This window comes from Centroberyx affinis, unplaced genomic scaffold, assembly GCF_046629955.1.
Source record: "Centroberyx affinis isolate AG114_WGS23_722 - 3 ecotype Tasmania unplaced genomic scaffold, CSIRO-AGI_Caff_v1 ptg007628l_1, whole genome shotgun sequence".
Lineage (NCBI taxonomy): Eukaryota > Metazoa > Chordata > Actinopteri > Beryciformes > Berycidae > Centroberyx > Centroberyx affinis.
The window spans coordinates 42,198-65,043 of record NW_027283846.1 but is presented as its reverse complement, the minus strand read 5'-3'; the positions used below and the strand labels follow the sequence as shown (position 1 = coordinate 65,043).

General features: G+C 43.6%; 1 protein-coding gene across 1 annotated transcript in view; it reads right to left on the bottom strand.

The window, feature by feature from the left end:
* Positions 1–1,724: 1,724 nt before the first annotated feature.
* LOC139639750 (TBC1 domain family member 22A-like) overlaps positions 1,725–22,846 on the bottom strand; it is a gene marked incomplete at both ends in the record, with an annotated part of 54,284 nt that continues 33,162 nt past the window's right edge. Inside the window, 2 exons of the mRNA XM_071513898.1 lie at positions 1,725–1,800; positions 14,746–14,852. Of these exons, the coding sequence (XP_071369999.1) occupies positions 1,725–1,800; positions 14,746–14,852 (183 nt within the window). The remainder of the gene's footprint in view (positions 1,801–14,745; positions 14,853–22,846) is intronic.

Below are 22,846 nucleotides of genomic sequence, written 5' to 3'. Positions count from 1 at the left end.
CTCACACACACACACACTCAGACACATACCATTTCTCACTCTCTCTCACACACACAGTCTCATACACACACTGATGCACACCCTCACAAACACACGCACAAAGTACAGGCAGGGATACAATGCATGCGCAAACACACACACACACACACACACACACTAACACTCTCACATACATATTCTTTCTATCACCCAGTTTACTCTTTCACAAGCACACACACAAACACGCAAACACACATATATACATACACACAGACTTACTCGTTCTCTCTCTCTCTCTCTCTGGCATTCACACTCTCTCTCTCACACACACACACACACACAAACTCTCCCTCCTGCCATTTGAATGCAGCGAGCGAGTCTTCCCCTCCCTTCGGCTGACAGAGCGGGTGACAGGATAGTCGGACAGCACCAAGGTTAGCCAAGAACATGACCGTCGTACAAAGGCCTGGTTTGATAAGACCTTGTTCGGCACAATGCATTGTGGGCCGTTGCTAACGCCACTCGCGTTTTAAATGACAAAGGCAGGGTTGGGTAGGAGGCAAGTCACACATATTCAAACCGGGTGTAATTAACACGTTTATGGTTTTGACGGAGGAAGGAAGAGAAGGGACACAGGGAGAAGTGGTGTTGCTAATTAACACCGAGTTGCATGTGTGTGTGTGTGTGTGTGTACAAATGTCTTTGTCTTATTGAAATGTGTTCAACTCTGTGTGTGTATGTGGGTGTTGTGTGTTTACTCGGTCCCATACATTGATTTCCAGCACTCAGCAAGCTGCTGTGTCACGCCAATAATCACCAACTTGTACTGTACATGTTTACCAGACAGCCAAGTGGAAGGAAAATGAGACACAATTGCAGTGTCACACAATTAAAACCAAGGGAAAACCCTAGAAGCATTGAGCCGTGAAGACAAATGTCACTTTCTGACGCGCGGCCTGCACTCGGGAAACATGATAGTTCAAACACAAGAGTGTTTAGCAGAAGTCAGACTTGGAAAAGGAAAAAAAAAAACCTTCCAGAACAAGTTCAAAAACCTTTTGCAGTCATGGCAGTTCTAAAAGTGCCTTTTTGAGGATGTTGTGGCATTTTGTTTAGTTTGTTATTTATCCTGCTGCTTAGCAGAAAAAACATCACCAATAACCCTTAAGAATTTATCTGGTCCGTGAGCGTCGCCCGGCCACCCCGCGATTTCTTTCCATAACCTCTGCCCACATGCATATATTTGTTAGCTAAATATAGCCATGGAAGTAAAATGAATAAAATGATTTGGATTTGGTAGAGGGCAATGGAGAGAGCCATCGCAGCAGATCAGTTAACTAGGGAGGGAAAGAGCAGACATTGTCTCGAAGGTAAACACTAACAACGAGCCACCGTGGCCTCAGGGTATGGAATACAGTAGAGCACGACTATCCTGCTGAGGATCAAGATGGTGTGTGTGTGTGTGTGTGTTGGTGTGTGTGTGTGTGTGTGAGAGAGAGAGAGGGGGAAAAAATAAATATATAAAGGTAGGTAGGCAAACAGATGGATCAAGGAGAGGAGAAGAGAAGAGAAGAGAAGAGAAGAGAAGAGAAGAACAAGACCAAGGTATGGACAGAAGCAACAGGAAAGAAAAGAGAAGGTGAAGGGAAATCAAACAGAAAGGGCAGAGCTGTGAGAAGAAAAGCATGGATGGATCCATTTATGGATGAATGGATGGATGGATGGAGGCAAGGCAGATGTCTCACCATCAATCCTGCTGACCAGCTCCTCCAGGGCCTTGACTTTCCTCTGGATGCCTGGCTGGGCAAACGTATAGTTGTCCTGTGGAGGAGAAAAATGCAATGTCAATATGGACTCAGGTTCCATCTAAAACAGTGAAAAGACTTAAAATAGTTCTTCTGTCAAGCCGCTGCAGGGCTCAGCTTAGGACAATTTACATATTGATGTTTTATATGCGTGTGTGTGCGTGTATGTGTGATAAAGACAGAGAGCGAGAGAGAGAGAGAGAGTGCGTATGTGTCTGTATAGTACATTCCCAATTTTTACATTTTTAGTATTTTGCTGACACTCTTATCCAGAGTGACTTAGAATGACTGCAGCAATGGAATAAGCTTTAAACCGTACTTCTCCATCATTACAAGCAGCCAACAGTAAGGAGTGCAAAGGTCAGAGCCACATTATTCCTGTGATCCAAGAACAATTACATATGAAAGAAGTGCCAGGCAAAGAAATAAATGTAAGAGCTCAGGAGAGAGATGGAATGGATATTTTATTATTGTAAAATCTGTCATATATTCTGTGTAATTTCTTAGACACTCTGCAAAATTGATCCCTTATTGAGAAAACTAACTTGATTTGTTTCGCATTTGATATTTTGCAGCCATTTGGTGTGAAGTCAGTGTATCACAGCCGATACTCAAAGGGTTTGAAATTTCCCATTTTCACTTTGATAATTCATTTCCAGAAAGGTGCAGCGGCCATTATGGATTTGAAGTGTTTGCCAGGGCCATTTCACACCTCACACAAAGCCTAAGCCATCTTTAAAAACAGCAGAAAAAAAGAGTAAATAGAGAAAATGCGCTGAGTAACTAATACTGGCATCGGAAAACAACTCGTAGATGGCATCCATTTGAAGACGAAGGGTGAGCTCCAAATGGGCCCAGGCCTCATATTGGGTCTAAAACGGGAAGATGATAAAATATTCCTAAGAGCTGATGGCTGATGTCTCGCTAATGTCCCCTTCAGGTATTACATCAGCTCCGCTCTGACTAATGCAAGCTGGTAAACAAAGCTTGAACCATGAAGAGTTCAGCTGGCTGGCTAGTGTCTTTATTGTATGTTTTAATGTGTTATGTTTTCATGTTATTAGCTTTAGAAATACTAAAAGGTCATATACAAATTAATTAAAATTAAATTAAAAGTGAAGACCTAAATCAAAGTCTACATGACTTGTGGGTTAATTTGTCAAGAGAAAAACTTCTAAAAATGAATTTAAGGCTCAAAAGGCATTTGCTAACTGTATAACTGATATTTCATAATATAATTTAAGCTATTTTATAATACATTTTCAGGATATGCAAACAATGACTGAGCCTGAATATGATCACTGGGGTAGGTAGTTCTGGTTGAACTTGCGGAATATAATATGTGTGAGAACACCATATGAGCATTTTGTGTGTGCGTGTATGTACACACACACACACACCAAGTATTAGGTTTCCTTGAGGGGTCATTTCAGAGTGGCTACAGAATAGCTGAGGTGGCAAACTATCCAACAGATGGAGAGAGAGAGAGAGGAGAGAGAAAGAAAGAGGGAGAGCAGGGGAAAGAGAGAGAAAAGTCATTTAGCAATAAACAGCTCCAGTTGTCCTTCAGGCTCAGCAGAACTGAGCAGCGTGCGTTTTGTGTGTGTCTGTGTGTGCGTGTGTGTGTGTGTGTGTGTGTGTGTGTGTGTGTGTGTGTGTGTGTGTGTGCGCGTGTGTGTGTGTGTGTCCTCCTGAGTCCGTCAGTGGCTGGCAGGGTAGAAACTGCATCCTCTCCTCCCTTTCTCCATCCCTCTATCTCTCGCTCCTTCTATTCCTCCCTTGGCTCTTAATGGATCTTCACCTCTTCTTCCCGTTCCTTCTCGTTTTCCCCATCAGTATTAAGCTTCTTGTTGTTTTTCTCTTTTCATCTCACTCTTTTCCCCCTTTCGCTCCACCCCTCCTCTACCATCCTCCTCCTTCAATTCTTCCCTTTTTTCCAGTCTTCCCCATTTGATTTTCTTCATCTTTCCTTCATCTCTCCTTCCTCCCCTCTATCTGAATCCCTCTCTGCCTGTCCTCCTTCCCTCATCCCTTTTTTTTTCTTTATTTTTGTTAATTTCATAATCTTACCTCTTCATGTATCATCATCCCCCCCAGTGAGTGTCTTAATGTGGTTAGGTGTTAAACAAGTGTGACGGCCAGCACAACTAATTACATCTGCATTATTGAGGCTTCTCGCTTTAATCAACTGTCCTCTCTCTCTCTCTCTAGCTCCCTCTTCCTCCCTTTCCACATTGTCTCTCTTTCTCATATTCCTCTATCTTTCTCTCTCTCTGCCTTTCTCTGTCTGTCTCTCTAACCCTTTTCTCTCTGTTTTTCATTCTGACTCTCCCTTTTCTCTGTCCCTCTCCCTTTTGCTATCTCTGTCTTTCTCAGTCTCTCTCTCTCTCCTTTTCTCTATCTGTGTGTGTGTGTGTGTGTGTGGGGGGGGGGGGGGGGGGGGGGGTATAGGAAGGTTCATTAAAAACATCAAAAGCCACTCCTGCTCATAGTTACTATACGCTTGTGTGTACTTGAGTTGGAGAAAAAAAAATGGATGAGCAATTTTCTCTTTGATATTCTGCTCATGTATTCTATGCGTGCGTGTGTGTGTGTGTGTGTGTGTATTTTTGGGTTGCTTCGAGAAAATATAAAGCACGGATGTGAGTGTGGATCAGGACAGGATTTGAAGACCTTTTACATTTGTGACACCCGCTGTCTAGTAGGCCTTTCCCGAGAAAAATCCTCTGCCAAACAAGAAGTGATGCATTTTCCGTTTCATGCAGAAGCAACAGCGGTTTGTTTGGAATCAATAGAAGAAGAAGTGGGTAGTTAGCATGAGCAGCCATAGCCACCGTGCCTGAACAAACGAAGAAAGCCTCCTACAGAAACTCAATCTTCATTAACAGAAAATCCAAGTACAGGACTGGACACACTGTTTGACTGACAGGTGATCTCTGGGAAGTGCAGTGCAGAAACACGACAGCAATAATCGCTCAGCGCCAAAGATGTCTCCCCTAATTTTTCCCTCTCCCTGTCTCTCTCCCTCCCTCTCTCCCTCCACTCCTATCATCTCTACCGCTCTACCTTTAATCCCTTTTCCCATCTCTCTCCCTCTTTCTTTCTACCTCTATCTTCCTCCCTCCTTCTCCCCATTTCTCAATCTCTCTACCTCTCTCTCCCCCTCCCTCAATTCCCTCTCCTCAATTTGCATTCCACTCCATTTTTCTCCCTTTTTCTCTATCCTTCTCTCTTTCCCTCCCTGTCCCTCTCTTTCTCCCTCCCTCTGCTTCCATCTCTCTCTCTACCCTCTCCTTTCTCCTTACCTCTCCCTCTCCATTTTCTGCCTCTTTCAACCTCTCTCCCTCCCTCTTTCTCTATCCATCTCCGCCTCTATTTATCATCCCTTTCTCTATCTCTCTCCCTTGTTGTGCCTCTCCTTCTTCCTCACTCCCTCTCTCTTTCTTTCTCTCGCTCTCCATTTCCCTCGCTTTGTCGGGCCGTTATGTTGGATCTTTGATCAGCTGAGGCAACAGGAGGAAATCTACTCCTTCATTATTCATCCGTTCTCTTCTCCCACCATCTGTCCATTCGCCACGATTGACCCACCAAGTCAGTGGAACCGCCCTTGTTCACCCACATGAACAAACGGGGACACACACACACACACACACACACCATCTCTCCCGCTCTCTCTCTCAGCCTGGTGTATCAACAGAAACTCGCCTTCTCAGCTCACTCTCTCTCTTTCTCTCCACCTTTTGCCTTCCCTCCATCTCTACCTCTCCTTCTCTCTCTCCCTCCCTTTAAACCCCACCCCCACCCCCACCCCCACCACCACCACCCCATCCTCTCTCTCTCTCTCTCTCTCAGTCAGGTGAATCAATAGCTCCTCTTCTCCTCTCAGTCCGTTCTATTACAGACAACAATGGCTTCACACTGGAGAAAGATTGCCTCCTATTGTGGCATCGGATGTCTATCAGCAAGGTGGACACAACGAGCACAACAAAGCGACGTGTGTGTGTGTGTGTGTGTGACAGAGAGAGAGAGACAGAGAGAGACAGAGAGAGAGAGGATGAGAGAAGAGAAAGAGAAAGAGAGAGAGATGACAGGTCAAGATAAAGGGCAGACAATAATGGACGTCCAGAGTCGTAGAGGAGACCGAAGGAGGACGGGGCAATGATCTGTCATCCTCTGATGTGTGCGTGTGTGTGTGGAAGAAGAAGAGACAGATAAAGTGAGAGAGAGATGACAGGTAGAGATAAGGTGCAGACAATAACGGCTGTTCAGAGCTACAGGAGGATAGGCCAGCTTTCTTTCTGTTGTCTTTTTCGATTGTGTGTGTGTGGGTGTGTGTGTCTGTGTGTGTGAACAAGTGACAAGTGCCAATGCGATGATTGAGTGCCTTGCAGAGAAATACAGTGGGGTGATATTAGTGCTAATAGTTGAATCGAAGAAAAGAGAAGAGAAGAGACCGACCGACCAGGATGAATCCATTATCACCTTATAATTATAGGAGAACAGCACTTTTGCTACCAGTGATTAAACCAGCAACCCTTTGATAACTAGATACCCCCCCTTCTCTACCAACCAGCCTCCCACCCAGTGTGATAGAAACTGCACACACTCCTGTTTCTTATTCCATTAAACATGTCTCCATCCGTCCTGTGTGTGATTTACCAGTCTTAGCCTTTATCCCCACCGCTTCCCCCTGGCAGCTGCTACTGCTTCCATCTCCACTGACCTGCATGTAAGCTAGCTAAGCTAACATGATGCCGCTTAATCTGTGAATGTGTGTGTGAAAGAGAGAGGGAGAGAGCAATGCAGAGGGAGGAGAGTGTGTACGTGCGAGAAAGCGAGCGAGAAACAGAGAGGGAGGTGTGTGTGTGTGTGTGTGTGTGTTAAGAGCCTAGGTGTCCTAGAACGGTGATGGCAGCCTTTGGCTCCATCTCTCTGAAGACTGTTGTGTTGCTGCTCTATCAAGGACAGCCATTGGCTAGTCTTCATTGGCAAGAGTGGCGCATGGAGCACACTACCCACAGGACTGGGACACACACACACAAATCGATATATACATGCACGTAAACACACGTATTTACAGAGCATACTGCCTATGCCATGCACCTCTGTTATGCAGACACACACTTAACTGATGCATATGCCTGTAAACAAGTACAAACACACATGTAATGCTTATAAAGCCCACAAGACCGACAGATACAAACACACATACACATATGTTGTCAGGCATCACACACCCACCCCCACCAGCTGGTAGATAACTGCTCCTCTGCGAGTGTGTGTGTGTGTGCGTGTGTGAGTGTGTGTGTGTGTGTGTGTGTGTGTGCGTGTGAGTCTGTGTGTTGAGTTGAGACAAGTGACAGCGCACGGTGGCGGTAGGGAAGCCTTGGGGAAACCATAACAGGACATGGCGTCTGGTTTGGTCTGGGTACCGTCTGCTAGACGTCGGTCCTCAGACCCCTGCTACCACTCCAGGGAGGCCCCGTCTCTAGCTGGCACCGTGGAAACAGACGGTTGCCTTGACGATGAGCAGAAACCCTCCGGTTGGCGCTCGCTTCAAAGGAGGGGCTAGAGGCAGCTCAGTTGTGGAGCGGGAAGCGTGGGAGTTGCCTCTGACCAATTCATCCTTATTAATTTCCCATTCATTTAGTTCTATTTATTTATTTTGTTGGTGACTTATCTGTAGAAGTTTGCCCACAAAGACACGTCATCATCTGATAGTGGTTAGAGAAGTGAGCTTTCAACAAAACAGTCGATGATTTGTGTCTTCGGAGTGTCTAAATTTGAGTGACAGATGTGTGCGAGAGAGGGGATATGACTTCTCAAAAACTAAACCCAACTGTGCCAGTGTGTGTGTGTGTATGTGTGTATGCTTGAGTCCATAGGTTATGTGTTCGTTGTGTTGCAGAGTGCAAAATTACTAACCACCAAGCACCAAATTATGTTAAAATATGGATAAATCAATAAAGGTAACCCACCACACTGGCCAGTAACTTTTTTTTTTTTTGATTATTTTTATGGCATTTCAGCTTTATTGGACAGCACAGTTGACAGAGAGACAAGTAGATTTTTGAGACAATAACATTTGAATGCCTCAGTTGTATATAGTTTTTGGTCTTTGCCTGTTCTCAAACTTCGTCCCTACTAACCACCACACACTCTCTGTTACCGTGACCCAATCAAATCAAAGCAAAACAATGGCTCTGTATCAAACAGGCTCCTGATTGGCTAACAAAGCGCTAGCGTCTTAACTTCTGCAAACTGCCTGTTTCACTGCTGCATGGATGGTAAAATAGAGAGAGAAAAAAAGATTAATTGCATAAGAGAACAAGTTTTAAATTAAAACTCTAAATCTGCTTTTTCCTCTTTATTGATTCTATATACAAAATAGCACTGAAAAAAATTTATGAAAATGTTAAATGTGAAAAAATGTATATTAACTATTTTGTCCAGTAAAATTATTCTTGCTAGGTCAGTTTTTTAGTTTAAAAGCCCTTGGCAGATGAGCCAAAAAGTTAATTTTGGCACTGTGTGGAATGTATGCATATGTGTATCCATCCCACTCTCAGCTACTCCAGTCTGCTGCTGTACAGGAGAGTGAGTCTGAAGTCAAATTAAAAGCTCCTGAAAGCTGCCAACTGTGCACCTAATGGATAAAACCAACATTTCCCAAAAGGTTTGGATCACGTCGCACGGTAGTGTCTCAAACTATGGGTTGTGAACCAAAATGGGGTCAGAGGCCTTTTTTCTGGCAGGTCCCCATTTGTCAAGACTACTGGTGAAATATAATGAGCTTGGATCCCAGGGTGAGATTAAATTTCTCAAACTTAGGTCCTGGGCTGGAAAAAAAAAATACATTAAGAACCCCTGCTGTAAAAGGCATATCTGCAGAATTAGCATAAAAGGCAAGTTTTCATCTGCTGCCTTTAAAACTGAGAGCCCTCGGGGGTGTGCTAACAGAATAATGGACTTTTTAAACTTTTTGACTTCATTTTCCTCTCCGTGGGCATGGCAGGTAAGACAAAGACTCGCTGGCTGTGCACAGACAGCGCACACTAGCTGCTGTTTAATAGGCATTTTGAGTACATCAGCTCTGAACACTTTCAGCAGTCTATCCCAGTAAAGTGTAACAAAGACTAACCAACTGAGGCTAACCAACTAGAGATGTTAATGATTTATCATGGTTTGGGATTAATGTGATGTCTATAAATCTACAAGTATATAGTATTTAGTAGAGAAAGTTCCATTTATTCCATTAATTTCATTGAAATGGCAGATATGGATTTTAACAAGTGAAATTAGGCGAAATAGCCACAGGCGCTCTCCGATTTAGTACAAGACTAATTGGCTGTTGGAGAGAAAGGGATAACATTAGGGGCAACTTAACAGACTTGTGTTAGGGTTGGGCGATGTCCACAGTGAAACATCGTGATGGACGATGACATCGTTGTTGGGGGGGGTGATTTTATAGACGAACAAGAAAAGATGTTCTTCCATATGTCCGTAATGAAACGGACAAGGCTCTCATGTGAGCTGCTCTGGTACTAACATTTTTATATATACTTTCTTTTATACTTTTTACATGTATGTATCCTATGTTGGATATTAATTACTATTTCTATTTTTTGCACATTTGAGCCCACAGCCCATCCTCACCTACTCACCCGGTCTTTCCTTACTTTTCCTCCCTACAGCCTATGCTTAAGCAACCTCATTAAGCAGATCATCTGATTATCAATTTATTTATAATATTAGTAGTCCAACTCCTACCTTTTTGAAATTTCAGTTCCTAGGAGAGAACGGGAGAGTAGTCCGTTGTTTCTGTCCGTCTCTGTTCATTTCAATTCATTTTCAATGAGAGCTGTCCGTTGTCCGGGCAACGCCGGGCAGCGCAACCCAGTTGAACTTTTTCTTGACAGATTCGTCACTGCAAATCAGAGGCGTTTTTTTTAAAATAGCGTTGACGTTCCAAAACAACCCAACGGACAGAAATATATCCGTTAGTAATTCTGTTCGTTTTCTGATGGATCAGTGTGGCTGGAGTTCGCTCTGTAGGTAAGTTTGAACCCTCAGTTTTGAGATATAAATAAAGACTCACCCCCCGATTTACTAAGGCAGGCGCAAATCAGGTAGATTTAAAAATAAATTTTATGTCTGCGCCTAAATTAAAACATGCTTTCACTGGGCGGTAAATAGTGTCATTAAATAAGCAGTTTTTCCTTTTGTAAATCAGGTGCAAGGAGCTATTATAATAATTAGAATAAACCCATCCTTCATTTTTGTGCTCTCTGGCTGACACTCCTTAAAAAACATATTCATCAGTTCTAAGGAAAAATGGTTTGATAAAGTATTCTTACTGGCTTTTTACTCCATCAGACCAACCCTAACTTGTGTATTAAACATGTGAATCCCTATAATATGCATGTACTTTTTTGGTTTTATTTTAGTTTTTCCCACATTTAACTGACACTCAGATAGAGAATTAGGAGTGAGCATGTAGGGGTACAGAGTCTCGCGCAAAGGCACTTCAGTGGGACACATGGCTGTATTTTGGTGATAATATGTGGAGCACTCATTCAAGCATGGCCAATGTTTTCCTTTCCAGCCCACTAGCTCAGGTAGTCGAGCCATGTTTGTTGACCGTGCTAGAACTAGCTGCTGTTACTGTAGGCTGCCTCTCTGATGTGTAAATGAGCTGTGGAAGGGTGTGTACTCTCTCTCTCTCTGTTGCTGTTGTTTTGACACACACACACACACACACACACACACACACACACACACACACTCAATGTCTAAGGGGTTATGTCAGGACAGAGAGAGTGGCTGTCTTCACTCATTTATCCCAGACACTGAGGTGATGGTGGGACTGTGTACGAATGATTATGATTTTGTGTGTGTGCGTGTGCATGTGTGTGTTTGCGTGCGTGTGTGTGTGAGTGGTCCCAATTGACCATGGTAGCATCCCCAGTAAACAAATGGATGTCAGCCCAGACAACAGCTCTTCTTCCAACACGCACACACACACACACAGAAAAAAAAGCTGCTCTCTCAGTCCCCAGCTATTAAGACATTGTTTCGAAAATAAGAGTTGGTGTGTTTAGCCAAAGCTGTCTTCTTTTGCTAAATCATCTATATGTACAGTACAGATGTAACAGGTGTTATTATATTATTAATTTATTTTATTTATATTTTACCTGTTTTTTTTTCTTCACCTTGTCATGTATTTTTGCGTTTTATGTAAAGCACACTGAATTTGCCTTGTGTATGAAATGTGCTATATAAATAAAGTTGGCCTTGCTTTCTCATGCTCATTGGAATGAGGATGGTGTATTTGGAGCTATTAACTAGTTAGCATGCAGTTACACATACATGCAGTTACCTCCTACAGTGGAAATGGAGATTACTGAGATTGAGCTAACAGCACCTGTTTTTAGATAAGGTCACAGAGATTTCCAGTTATAATTTTTGAATTTAGTAATTATATATTATCATGCATAATTAGACATTGCTCTCACTTTAGAGAACAACGGCCATATGATTATGATTTTGGGTTCTTTGCTATAACCAAAGAACCCGTATTTAACCAGCCAAGCTGACTACCTTATTGCACACACACTCCCACCTGGGAGCTATCCAGCACAAACACAGAAAACAGTCTCCTACTGTTGGATTTTCAGTGCCTTGCTCAAGGATACACCAACTGTAGTTCATGGAGGAATGACAGAATGAGTCTCGTCCATTTCCACGCCAAGTTGTGGTTTACGAACAAGCGACCTTCCAGAAAATAATTTGCTTCCTTAACTGATGGGCCTCAGTTAAACCCATTCAAATTATTTCATAGTAATGGGACCAAAATAGACATCAATGTGGCACCAATTCCAGAAAAATGTACTTCCTGGATATATGAGGTGCTCAAAAGACAGAATCTCACTTCCTTTCTATCCAACTCTCCCCTCCCTCTCTCCCTTTTTCTCTAAACCTCTACCTCACATCCGCTCTATCTCTCGCTCCCTAACTGCCCCCCTCAGTTAAGTGTAATAGTGTATAGTGGATGTGAGAGGGGTCGAGACGAGGTCAGAGCAGGGATCACCAACTAATTACGGTGCTGAGGCACTCAGCCTTCGTCGGATTGTTTAGAAAGCATTAGAGGGAAGCATGGGCTTCCCTGGTGCACCGCACATAATTAGTCTGGAGCCAAGGTCACTAACACACACAAGCATGGGCACAACAACATACACACACAAACACGTATACACAAGCACACATATGCACAAATACACACACACACACACAATTCCTCTCTCTTGCTTCTTGCTTTCTATCTTTCTCTCTCTAAGGGGCACCAAGGCACAGCATCTATTTAAAAAAAAAATAATAATAAGACTCTCCAAGGGTGTGTGTGTGTGTGTCTGGATGTGAGCCTTTTTTTGCACAATACAGGATTCTCAATATTAATTAGCCACTGCTTTTATTTTAATTTAACTATATATTCTGACCATTTTCCCCCCTGAAACATTAGTTTCCATTGACTATGCAACCAAGGGCATGTTGGCTGATCAATACATTTGAAAACAGACTGATAAGGTCGTATGTCTCAAGGCTTTGATCATCATTACTATGTGTATTTCCAAGTGTGATTTCACATTCAGGTCACTGACCCTAGTGAGGTGACTTGGCTTGTACTTACTATAGTGTGCCAGACAACGGTGTGGACAGTAACTGTGTTGGCACATGGTCACACAGACATCCAGTGACACCAGGGCCATACCTATCAGCACCATACAGACTTTTGGCATCAATATTGATTTTACAGCATCAAAAGATATAGATATAGAAAGGTATTCAAACGTTTCAAAATTATACGTTTTCTACTGGTTCACAGCCATTTTTATTGCACAGTCTGACTACTTAGAAAGCAGATGGCATATACAAATGTTGCAGAGAAACTAACTCTATTGCATAATGACACGCTTTCATCCAACACAGAAAGGTATTGTAAAAGCAAATAATTTTAGAGTGAAGACCAAATTTAGCATCGGGAGCATCAGAAATATCGGAAGCAGTATTGGTAAGGGAAAAACTCCCACCAGCCCAAACAGACGAGATTACAGTCGACAGATGGCTCATCCATTACCGTAGAGAGTGAGGTGGATAGAGAGAACTGGTAGGCAGGGGGGTTTGGGAAAAAGAGAATGAATGAGACAAAACAGAATGAAGTTTGGTGTCACGGTCTGTAAGCATTTCTCCGATTTCCAGACATTCAAGCCTGCTTCAGAATACTCAACAAGATAAACACCTCACACAGACACACACAGAAAAACAACAGTTTCACACACATAACTCGCACAGTTAGAGAAGTACTGTAGGCTTGTCAATGGAAGGGGAATCCCAAACCAGCTGGGAAGAAATGAGTGGGGAAAAAAAAAACACGATGCCCTCCCTGAAAAACTACCACTTATGTGCCCTTGAGCGAAGGCAATCAAACCCCGACTGATCGAGTGAAGCTGCTTAGTGGTCAAAAGTAGAAGGCTGTGGTTGTACTGGGAAGCTCTCAGGTGTGAATGTGTAAAACAAGATGAATGTGAGGGAGGTCAGTGCTAGAAAAGAGCATGTTCAATCAACATTCCCCGGATAAACGGCAAGGAAAAAGGCTCCAAACACACACACAAAAAATACACACACGCACACACACTTATGACAATTTCCTGTGTGGCCAAGATACAACCAATGTTGTTTCTATGCATCGAAAACTCCACTTTTGTCCTAATGGAATAGCAGGGATGTTTGGCACATGACCATGATTAAATTTATGGCATAAAAGCACCATTAAATATTTGGCAATGACAGAACATTATTAAATATTTGGCATTAAAGGCCTTATTAAATATTTGGCATTAAGGCATTTTCCTTGTCCAGCGGCATTAAACCGTCATTCTCCGTCGCCTACACAACCCTCAGAAAGTGAAACAAACAAAATTCCAAGCAAGCTTATAAGTGCAGATAAGCACTCACACACACTTACTTTACAAGCACTTATGACACGTAAACATCCGCTTGTAACCATGGCTGTTTGGGCTTGTGGCAGAAGGAAAAGTAAGTGCATAAAAGCTCTGTGTGTGAGTTTGTGTATATTTTACTGCCTCTGCGTGTTAGTCTATGTGTGTGTGTGTGTGTGTGCATGTGTTTGTCTGTTCGCTTGGGCATGCACATGTATACACCTTACCACCTGTCTGTGTTAACCTTAATGTGTGTGTGCTTGCATGACTGCGGTATGACTGTTAGAGTTAGCAATCATGTATGTGTGCCATGTGTTTATGTATATGTGTGTGTGTGTGTGTGTGTGTGTGTGTGTGTGTGTGACTGTTCGTAGCTCTTCATATACCAAAAGCTACATGGCTAATTAGAAAGGAATCAGCAGTCGAGCTAAAGTTAAGGCAGTAGGGAAAGGAACACTTATCTACTAGACCAGACCAGACCAGAGGAGACTGGACGCATACTAAACAAAGCTAGCAGAGAGAGAGAGAGAGAGAGACAGACAGACAGAGAGAGAGAGAGAGAGACAGACAGAGAGAGAGAGAAAGAGAGAGCATGAAAGAGTGTGAAGGAGTGAAAGAGAAGGACAGGGAGACACAGACCAAATATGAGAGTGAGAGAGAGAGAGAGAGATACCACCTGGGTGACTGTGACTCTGATGACAGTGCCTTGTGAAGCCAAAGCAAGACACCTGTAGGTAGGTAGGTGTGTGTGTGTGTGTGTGTGTGTGTGTGTGTGTGTGAGTGAGAGAGAGACAGAGAGAGACAATTTGTGTGTGTGTGTTAAGAGAGAGATTAGTGATTGAAATTGAGAAAGAATGTATGAAAGTATGTGTATTTCGATCACACAATGTGCTCTTAGAAAGGATGGAGCAAAACCCTGTGACTATTCAACATATACACACAAACACACACACACGCACACTTACCTGGATGCCATCCAGCAGTTTGCTCATGCACCAGAAGCTGTCGGCCTCAATGTTCCTCAGAGCCTCTTCCTGGAGACTGGACACGTCAAAGTTTTCCACCTCCTCCTCTACAGAGAGAAAGAGAGAGAGAGAGAGAGAGAATGAGAGATGTGATGGAGAGAGGGAAAGAGAGAGGGTGAGGGGGGCAAAGAAAGAGCAAGATGGGGGGATAAAAGCAAGCGGGAGGGAAAGAGAAATGGAGCGAGAAAGGGGAATGGAGAGAGAGTGAAAGAAAGAAAGAGGGAGTGGAGAGGAGAGAGAGAGAGAAAGGAGAGAAAGGTCGTGAGCAATTCAAGTCAACCAGCACAGCGGGGCTCCGTCACGAGCCCACCACTCTGACAGAGGGAGCAAGAAAGGGATAGGGAGGGAGGGAGGGAGGGAGGGAAGGGGGAGGGAGGACAAAACGAAATGGGGGGAGAGGGAGGGAGGGGAATAGGTAAGGGAGTGGGGTGTGAAAGTGAAGTAGGGAGAAGAAGGAAAAGGGAGAGAAAATGGAAGAGAGATGCAGGGTGACATGAGGAATGAGGGAAGTGTGGTGGTTGAGTGTGTGGGAAGGAAGAAAAGAAGGAGGTAATAGACTAGTACACCAGCAGAATGATACCTTTTGTTCAGTCATGGCCCCCTTTGAACATTTTGATCATAATACTTTGAATATTGTAGTAACAATAAATGCATTTCATATATTTCCAAAGTAAGAAAAACAAGAGAAAGGATGTATTTTAAGTTCAATCTGATCCATTCCAGCTCATTCATGTTTAGCCTGTTGCTATTTGTGTTTACACTGCCACTTGATAGCTAATGGCGTTTCTCTGGGAATACTAGAGATTTTTATTTTTTCATAAAACAGTTTCCACCTGATTTTTCAACCGGTGGGGCGCAGCAGTCAAGAAGAAGGGTGAGGTAAAGATGGAGGTAAAGGGAGGAAGAGAAGATGGGTGAGACGGCTGAGTGATATAGAAAGTAAGAAGGGTGGAAGGATGGAGGTAGAGAGCCAGTGAGACTCTTGACTAGGCTGTTATATAGACTGTCAGTAGAAAAATATAACAGAATTAGGTGTGGACGTATCCCAAAACGCTGCAATATGAATTTCCCAGCAGTGAGCGCATCGAGTCGCCAGTCATCTCCAGAGGGCGACTTCAACTCCGGGTGTCATCTGATGTCATTAATGGCAGCAGTGTGTGACGGACTGCAGGGGCTTTGACGGGTGTTTGACAAGCCACTGACAGGCAGTGGAGAGGAGATGGGACGAGACTGATTAACAATGATCTAGAGAGAGAGAGAGAGAGAGAGAGAGAGAGAGAGAGAGAGAGAGAGAGAGAGAGAGAGAGAGAGAGAGAGAGAGAGAGAGAGAGAGAGAGAGAGAGAGAGAGAGAGAGAGAGAGAGAGAGAGAGAGAGAGAGAGAAACAGACAGAGAGAGAGAGAAACAGACAGAAAGAAAGAGAGACAGAAAGAAAGGAGAGTGTGTGTGTGTTTCTCTGTGTGTGTGTGTGTGTGTGTGTGTGTGTGTCATATTACCAAAATTTTGACTCTGGTATATGTATGTGTGCATTTGTGTGCATTGCTAGTGCTTTACATATGAGCACACAGACACAAACACACGCACACGCACACACGCACACACAGGACCTGGCAGCTCTGCTTGGTATCCTTGGCAACCCCAGTGGAATGTTGTCAAGGTTGTAGTGAGCATGCTCAGTCTGACAGACAGACAGCCGGGGAGCTGGCACTGGGCCACGACTACAAAGCCACTAACAACTAGCCTGTGTGTGCGTGTATGTGTCTGTATATATATGTGTGTGCATGTCTATGAATCCTCATTCGACAACCTGTCCAGGCTCTCTCATCACTGTCTTGCCTGGCAGAAGTCAGGTAAGGATGGATAGAAAACAGAAACAGAAGTAGAGACAGAAACATTTGCTCAGGCTTGCATTGTGATCGGAAGTCAGCATAGTCCAATCCAGCCACAATGCGAATACAAGAAGTGTATGAAGATGGAGAGGGTGAGCGGAAAATGTAACACAGCCACAGCAGATGCGTAACAGCCACTATTAGTATGATCACACAGCAATGTAGTCTAATAAAATGCAATTTTTTAGAAAATCTCAAAAAATAAATGCATCACATTGCAATGAAGACTTGTAGCTTGGGGAATATTTCTCCCCAGCTACAACTGAGGCCACAGTAGAAGTCAGCTACAATCAACTACATCCAAATGTTACTGTTGGAGCAGCTTTTACAGCAGTGTTATTCTTGCAGACAGAGAGGAGGCCACCATCTGACCAATCTGGAGTCAGTATTTGATTTGATTGCTCGACTGTAGTGATGTAGAAGACAATGAGGCTACATGAATACAGCCTTCTCCCTGGCATGCAGTAGCTGTGGTCATCACTGATGGCTCCAAATTGATAGTTTAAATGATTAATTGTAAACTGGCTGCCCAGCAATTCACATGGTGTTGTTGCTGATTAACAAGATGGTGAAATGCCACTGTTGCGATGTTTTGGGAGACCCGGAGTATCCCAAAGTCTCCAATCAGTGTTTGTCGTGGCTAAAGCCTCGCTGTCGGGCCCGGTTCCAAACCTAGACCCTGACTCTACAGCAGATTAGAAGGGACAGCTTCCAAGTGTCCAGGGGTTGTACTGAAATTGGGCATAGCTCATCACAATAACAAGGACACAGACGAGGATGGGCTATGAGGAGGAGAGACTGAGGCTCCGTAATGGGACCGACTGTATTCACTACGCCTGGCCTGGAACACATGGCAACAGTGACCCCTGTGATCGCTGGAGGAACTGACTCTACCACCAATACCCTGATATGGATGAATGCTTAGAAAAACAAAACAGTCAAAGCACAGGTCGTTACTCATTCTCATGGCCACCTAGTCCAGACGGCTCTTTCTGCTCACCGCTTAAAGGATAAAAGACTGTTGATTTAACAGCTGGTAAGGCAAGGCAGCTATATTTGTATAGCACATTTCATACACTGAGACAATTCAAAGTGCTTTACAGAGTAATAAAAAAATACAGTAAAGGTAAACAATTTACAATTAAAAAGTACAGACAAGAGATCCACAAGATAAAAGACTTAAAAAGTAAACTAGTGCAGAAAAAGACAGTGCAAGAGGATTAGAAAAGTGAAAAGTGCATTCAAATCATATTTAAAAGAAAATAAAAAATATATAAATAAATAAATATTACAGTGTAGATGAGTGTTGCCCTAGATTTCTTAAAAAGCCCTGGCGAACAGAAAATGTTTTAAGCCCTGATTTAAAAGATTGTAAAGTGGAAGCAGACCTCAGATTTTCTGGAAGTTTGTTCCAGGCATGAGGAGCATAAAAACGAAAAGCTGCTTCTCCATGCTTTGTTTTGACCCTGGGAACAGTAAGCAGACCAGCACCTGAAGGCCTGAGGGATCTGGCGGGTTCATAACATTGAAGGAGATCAGAAATGTATTTTGGTTGTAAACCATTAAGTGCTTTATAAACATGCAACAGAATTTTAAATTATTTGGCAGACAGGTCAAGTCAAGTCAAGTTTATTTATATAGCCCTTTGTCACAAGCATGTCTCAGAGGACTTTACAGAGAATGTGTCTAGCTAAGTCTAACTAAACACAATCAATGGTGAACAACGTTATGTAGGACAAACATAGCGAAGAAACACACGGTAGGCAAGAACAGATTTAGCAAGACAAACAATCTACCTATTCTACATAGCCTAACCTACCTGGCACCCCGGCCTTAGACCCTAATTTCACACAAGGAAAAACTCCCAAGAAAAACCTAGTAGGAAAAACTTGGAAGAAACCTTGGGCAGGCTGAGGCAATTAGGGACCCCCCCCACCCCACGATTTTAGTCTCCAGTGAGAGGGATTCAAGATGGGCAGTGACTTTAAGTCTCTCCTCTTTGACACCAAAAACAATTATTTCAGTTTTATCTTTATTTAGTTGCAGAAAATTGTGGCACATCCAGTCATTGATTTATTTCAGTGCACTTGTTTAGGGAGTCTATTGGACCATAGTCATCAGTTGATAAAGCTATGTAGATCTGTGTGTCGTCTGCGTAATTATGATAGGAAATACTGTTGTTTTGCATAATTTGAGCTAGTGGCAGCATGTAGAGATTGAACAGAAGAGGCCCAAGGATCAACCCCTGGGGAACTCCACATGCCATTTTTGTTCGCTCAGATACGCAGTTACCAATAGATACAAAGTAGTCTCTGTCTTGTAAGTAAGATTTAAACCAGTTTAGGACTGTGCCAGACAGCCCTACCCCTTTTTCCAGTCTGCCTACCAGTATGTCATGGTCTACTCTATCAAACGCAGCACTAAGGTCCAATAAAACTAGAACTGAGATTTTTCCGCAGTCTCTGTGATTTCACTTAAGTCCCCATGACCCAGTTGGCCCACCTTCAAACCAGGAGTCTCTTGGTAACCACTTAAACTAAAAAAGGCACCATTAGGCCCACTTTCAAAATAAGAGACTCTTAGCATTAACCTCAACAGGGCCCTTGCTTCAAGTAGCCTTGCATTCAAAATCAGAACCTGGTGATTAATTTAAGTAATTGAACTAACTTCCACAGTAGGAATTCCTTCAAGAGTCTCTTGATGATTAGCTTTGGATTCCTGCCTCCACAATAAGAACCAGTTGATAATATATCGATGTCTCAGTAGACATGCACTCAAAATAAGGCAATCTAGGCAATTTCCAAAACTAAGTTCATGCTTCAGTGAGCCTGACATCAAGATAAGAGTCTCAGTGGCCTTAGTTCCTTGGTAGGTGTGCCTCCAAAATATTCTCTTGACAAATAATATTCTCAGGTTCTTGATGTTCAGGGGTAGAAAAGAATGTTAGTGCTAGTGTCAGTTGTTAGAGCAAACAGCTCTGACACAAGCTCTCCTCGTGTCACTGTGGGAGCGAGAGCCCTCTTTTGATACCTCCAACACTCTCTCTCACACACACACACACACACACAAATATGCGCATCTGTACACAAACACACATAGAGACACACATGCCTCTGAAGACAGCCATTTTGTGATAAAATTGGCAGAAGAGCTGAGGATACAGAGACACAGCATAGGCTTGGTAGCACAGCAGAGTAGCATCAATAACAACACACACACACGCACACACAGAAACACATCTGAAGACATTTGATTAAAAGTATTAACAGTATGGAAACGTATATTTCTGCAATGTTTGGAAATTCTTTTCTGTCAAATCTCCACTGTCAGCCTCTAGGTGAGTTTTGTACTTAAAATGTGTTTATACTGCCAAAAGAATGAGCTGACACAATGAAATGAAACATTAATTTTCAGAAATGTTTCATAATGTAAACAAACACAGTGCAGGTGGGGGTGTCCATGGAGAGCACAATGTGGTGCGTGTACACACACATACATGCCCATACAAAAACTGGGACTAAAACAAGGTAACAGTAAGAAAACTGGATCTTTGGACGACAAAAATGTCATAACAGACCTCACCAAGCGAAAAGGGACCCCAAAAATAAATACAGAGGACAGTGTTTAATCTATGAATTTATCTAAACCCTCTTTCTCTCACAACCCAAATTTTTCCAGTCCTCCCTTTGCCTTCTCCCCATTCTCCTGACATAGTTTCTGCTCTACCACTTCATGTATCCTTTCCTCATTCATCTATCCTTCCTCCCTCTCTTCTCCCTCAGCTTTCTTCTGATAGTCTCTTGATCTCTCCTCTGGTCCATCCTTCATTCATTATATTCCTCCTCTTCTCTCCCTCCTCCCTTTCTCCATCTCCTTTCCGTTCTCTGATACAGTCATTTGACATCTCTTCTGTTGGTATTAGTATCCTTCCCCTAGCTGCCCTCCTGCTCTCTTCCTCCTACCTCTCCTCTCTTCCTATTGGCCGCTGAGCCAGTTTCCTGCCAGCCCCCGGGGCTCATTTCCTGTTTGTCCTGGCGCAGGGGGCAACTTGTCCAGAGAGACCAACTGCTCGGTCGCTGCCAGCTGTGAGCACTTGGCACAGCTTGGTATGGAGAGCCGGGTTACACCTCCGGAGACTAAGTGCGGCCACATACACACAAACACACACACACACACGCACACACGCAGATGGGGACACACACACATGCACACACATACACAAACACACTCACGCCAGTGCTGCCATCTGCCCTCTACGACTGTGGGCCACACGGTAATGTGATGTAAGATGATGAACGAGCTAGTTTAGCCTGATGTAATCATAAAGCCTGTGTGGTTGTGTGTGTCTCTGTGTGCGTGTGCGTGTGTATGTGTGTGTGTGTACAGATAGCAATTGGCAATAAAAACAGGCCCGTTTGACAACCTTCTGTTGGTTTAGATTAATCACGAGCAAACCTGAGTTGCCGACCGCCAGAGACCACGCTATTGGTTTTAACAAGATTTCCACATCCAAAGCTCATAAGATCACACGAAGTAGCGCACTCATTATTTATAATTTACAGCGGCGGTTAGGTTAAATCTAATGAATCTAATGACTTACAATCTGGATGCTCAATCCAAACATGTCACAATCCAGTTTCCACCTTCGAAATGACACCCGGGTGACACCGCCCAAGGCTGGACTCTTAAAAATGAGACACACAAGCCAGTTTCGAGTCAGACATGTGATACTTCCACCCCCCACCTCCGTCCCAGGTTTCTGCAACAACAAATGTGATTTCCCCACCGAGGCCCAATTAGTGTGATAACACTGGTGTTAATGAGAGCTGAACATTTTCCAGAGAGGTGGCATTCATAACGTTGGATAATTAAGAAGGGAGTCAACCTGGCAAACCTGGTGCCACCAACACATTGAGAGCAAACACACACACACACATACACACACTCAAAGCTCAAAGCTCAAAGTGTAATGAGAGTAGAATAACAGTAGTGTGCCAGACAAGATGTGAAGATATGAAAATAGACAGCTGGAGGTGAAGGTAGGCTGGTGTGTGTGTGAGAGAGAGAGACAAAGTGAAAGAAAGGCAAAAAAAGTGAAAATGAGGGGGGTTAAGGTTAGAAAAGAAAGAGTAACAGAGAACAGAAGTTTTTTGCTAGCAAGGGTTTTTTTTTGTGTGAACACCTTTTGTTATTTCTCTTGAAACTGAGACTGAAAAGACTTGAAACTTGACTGAGTTCCATGATGCCTAGGGTTCATGAAACCCCAAAAACTCAATCAAAGTCCACTGTGTAGCTTAAAAAAAAGCATGTGTGTCAATGGGGAAATCCTCCACTGTCTTCATTTGCTGGTTGTCTTCATTTGCTGGTTGCTGAGTTACAAGGATTTTCTTCCCAACGCACCGCTATGCTTACTCCCTCATCAAAGCATTGAACCACAGCCCAACCACTGATAAGGAATGCTTCAGGCCGTACAATCTCCACAATCACTCCAACAATGCTCTCATCTCCCACTATCTACACCATAAGCCGTGCGTCCATACATCAAACAGCAGGGCCCCCAGCAGTTGGCAACATAATGTAAGTCCTCGACATCAAATGGAATACGGCTATTAATACCATATCTGCCCATTTGCAGACATACTGATCCACTCGCCCCGGGACATGATGGTGTCATGTACAAGAAAACGAAAAGTGTTTAATGTTGAGTACGGCCACTACCAATGCTACTACTTCTGCCAATATCCCTATTCACACAAAAGGTGCCCCCCTCTCCCATGCTGGCCTGCGGCACATGTTTGTACGCCTGTGTGAGTGTGTGGAAGTGTGACATGTGTGTTTCTACACTGTGCCTAGCTAGCGACATAGCTGGGCCCCACACTCACGTAACCATGGCAATGCCAGAGAGAAGCAACATTGCCTGGGATGAGGTTTGTGTTTTCCTCGGCTGCTTCCCACAGTGATGTGAGACAGGGGGAAGAGAAGGCACTAAGGATCGATGGCACAAAACCTGGTAGGAGCAACGGGAGGGTTCTTGGTAGCTCTCACTAATTACACCTACTGTAAAGGGCGCCCACATATGACTAGTGGATTGCACTGCACTCATCACTAAGCAGGGCGCATGCAGGCTTGCCGATAAATCATGGAATGGTAGCA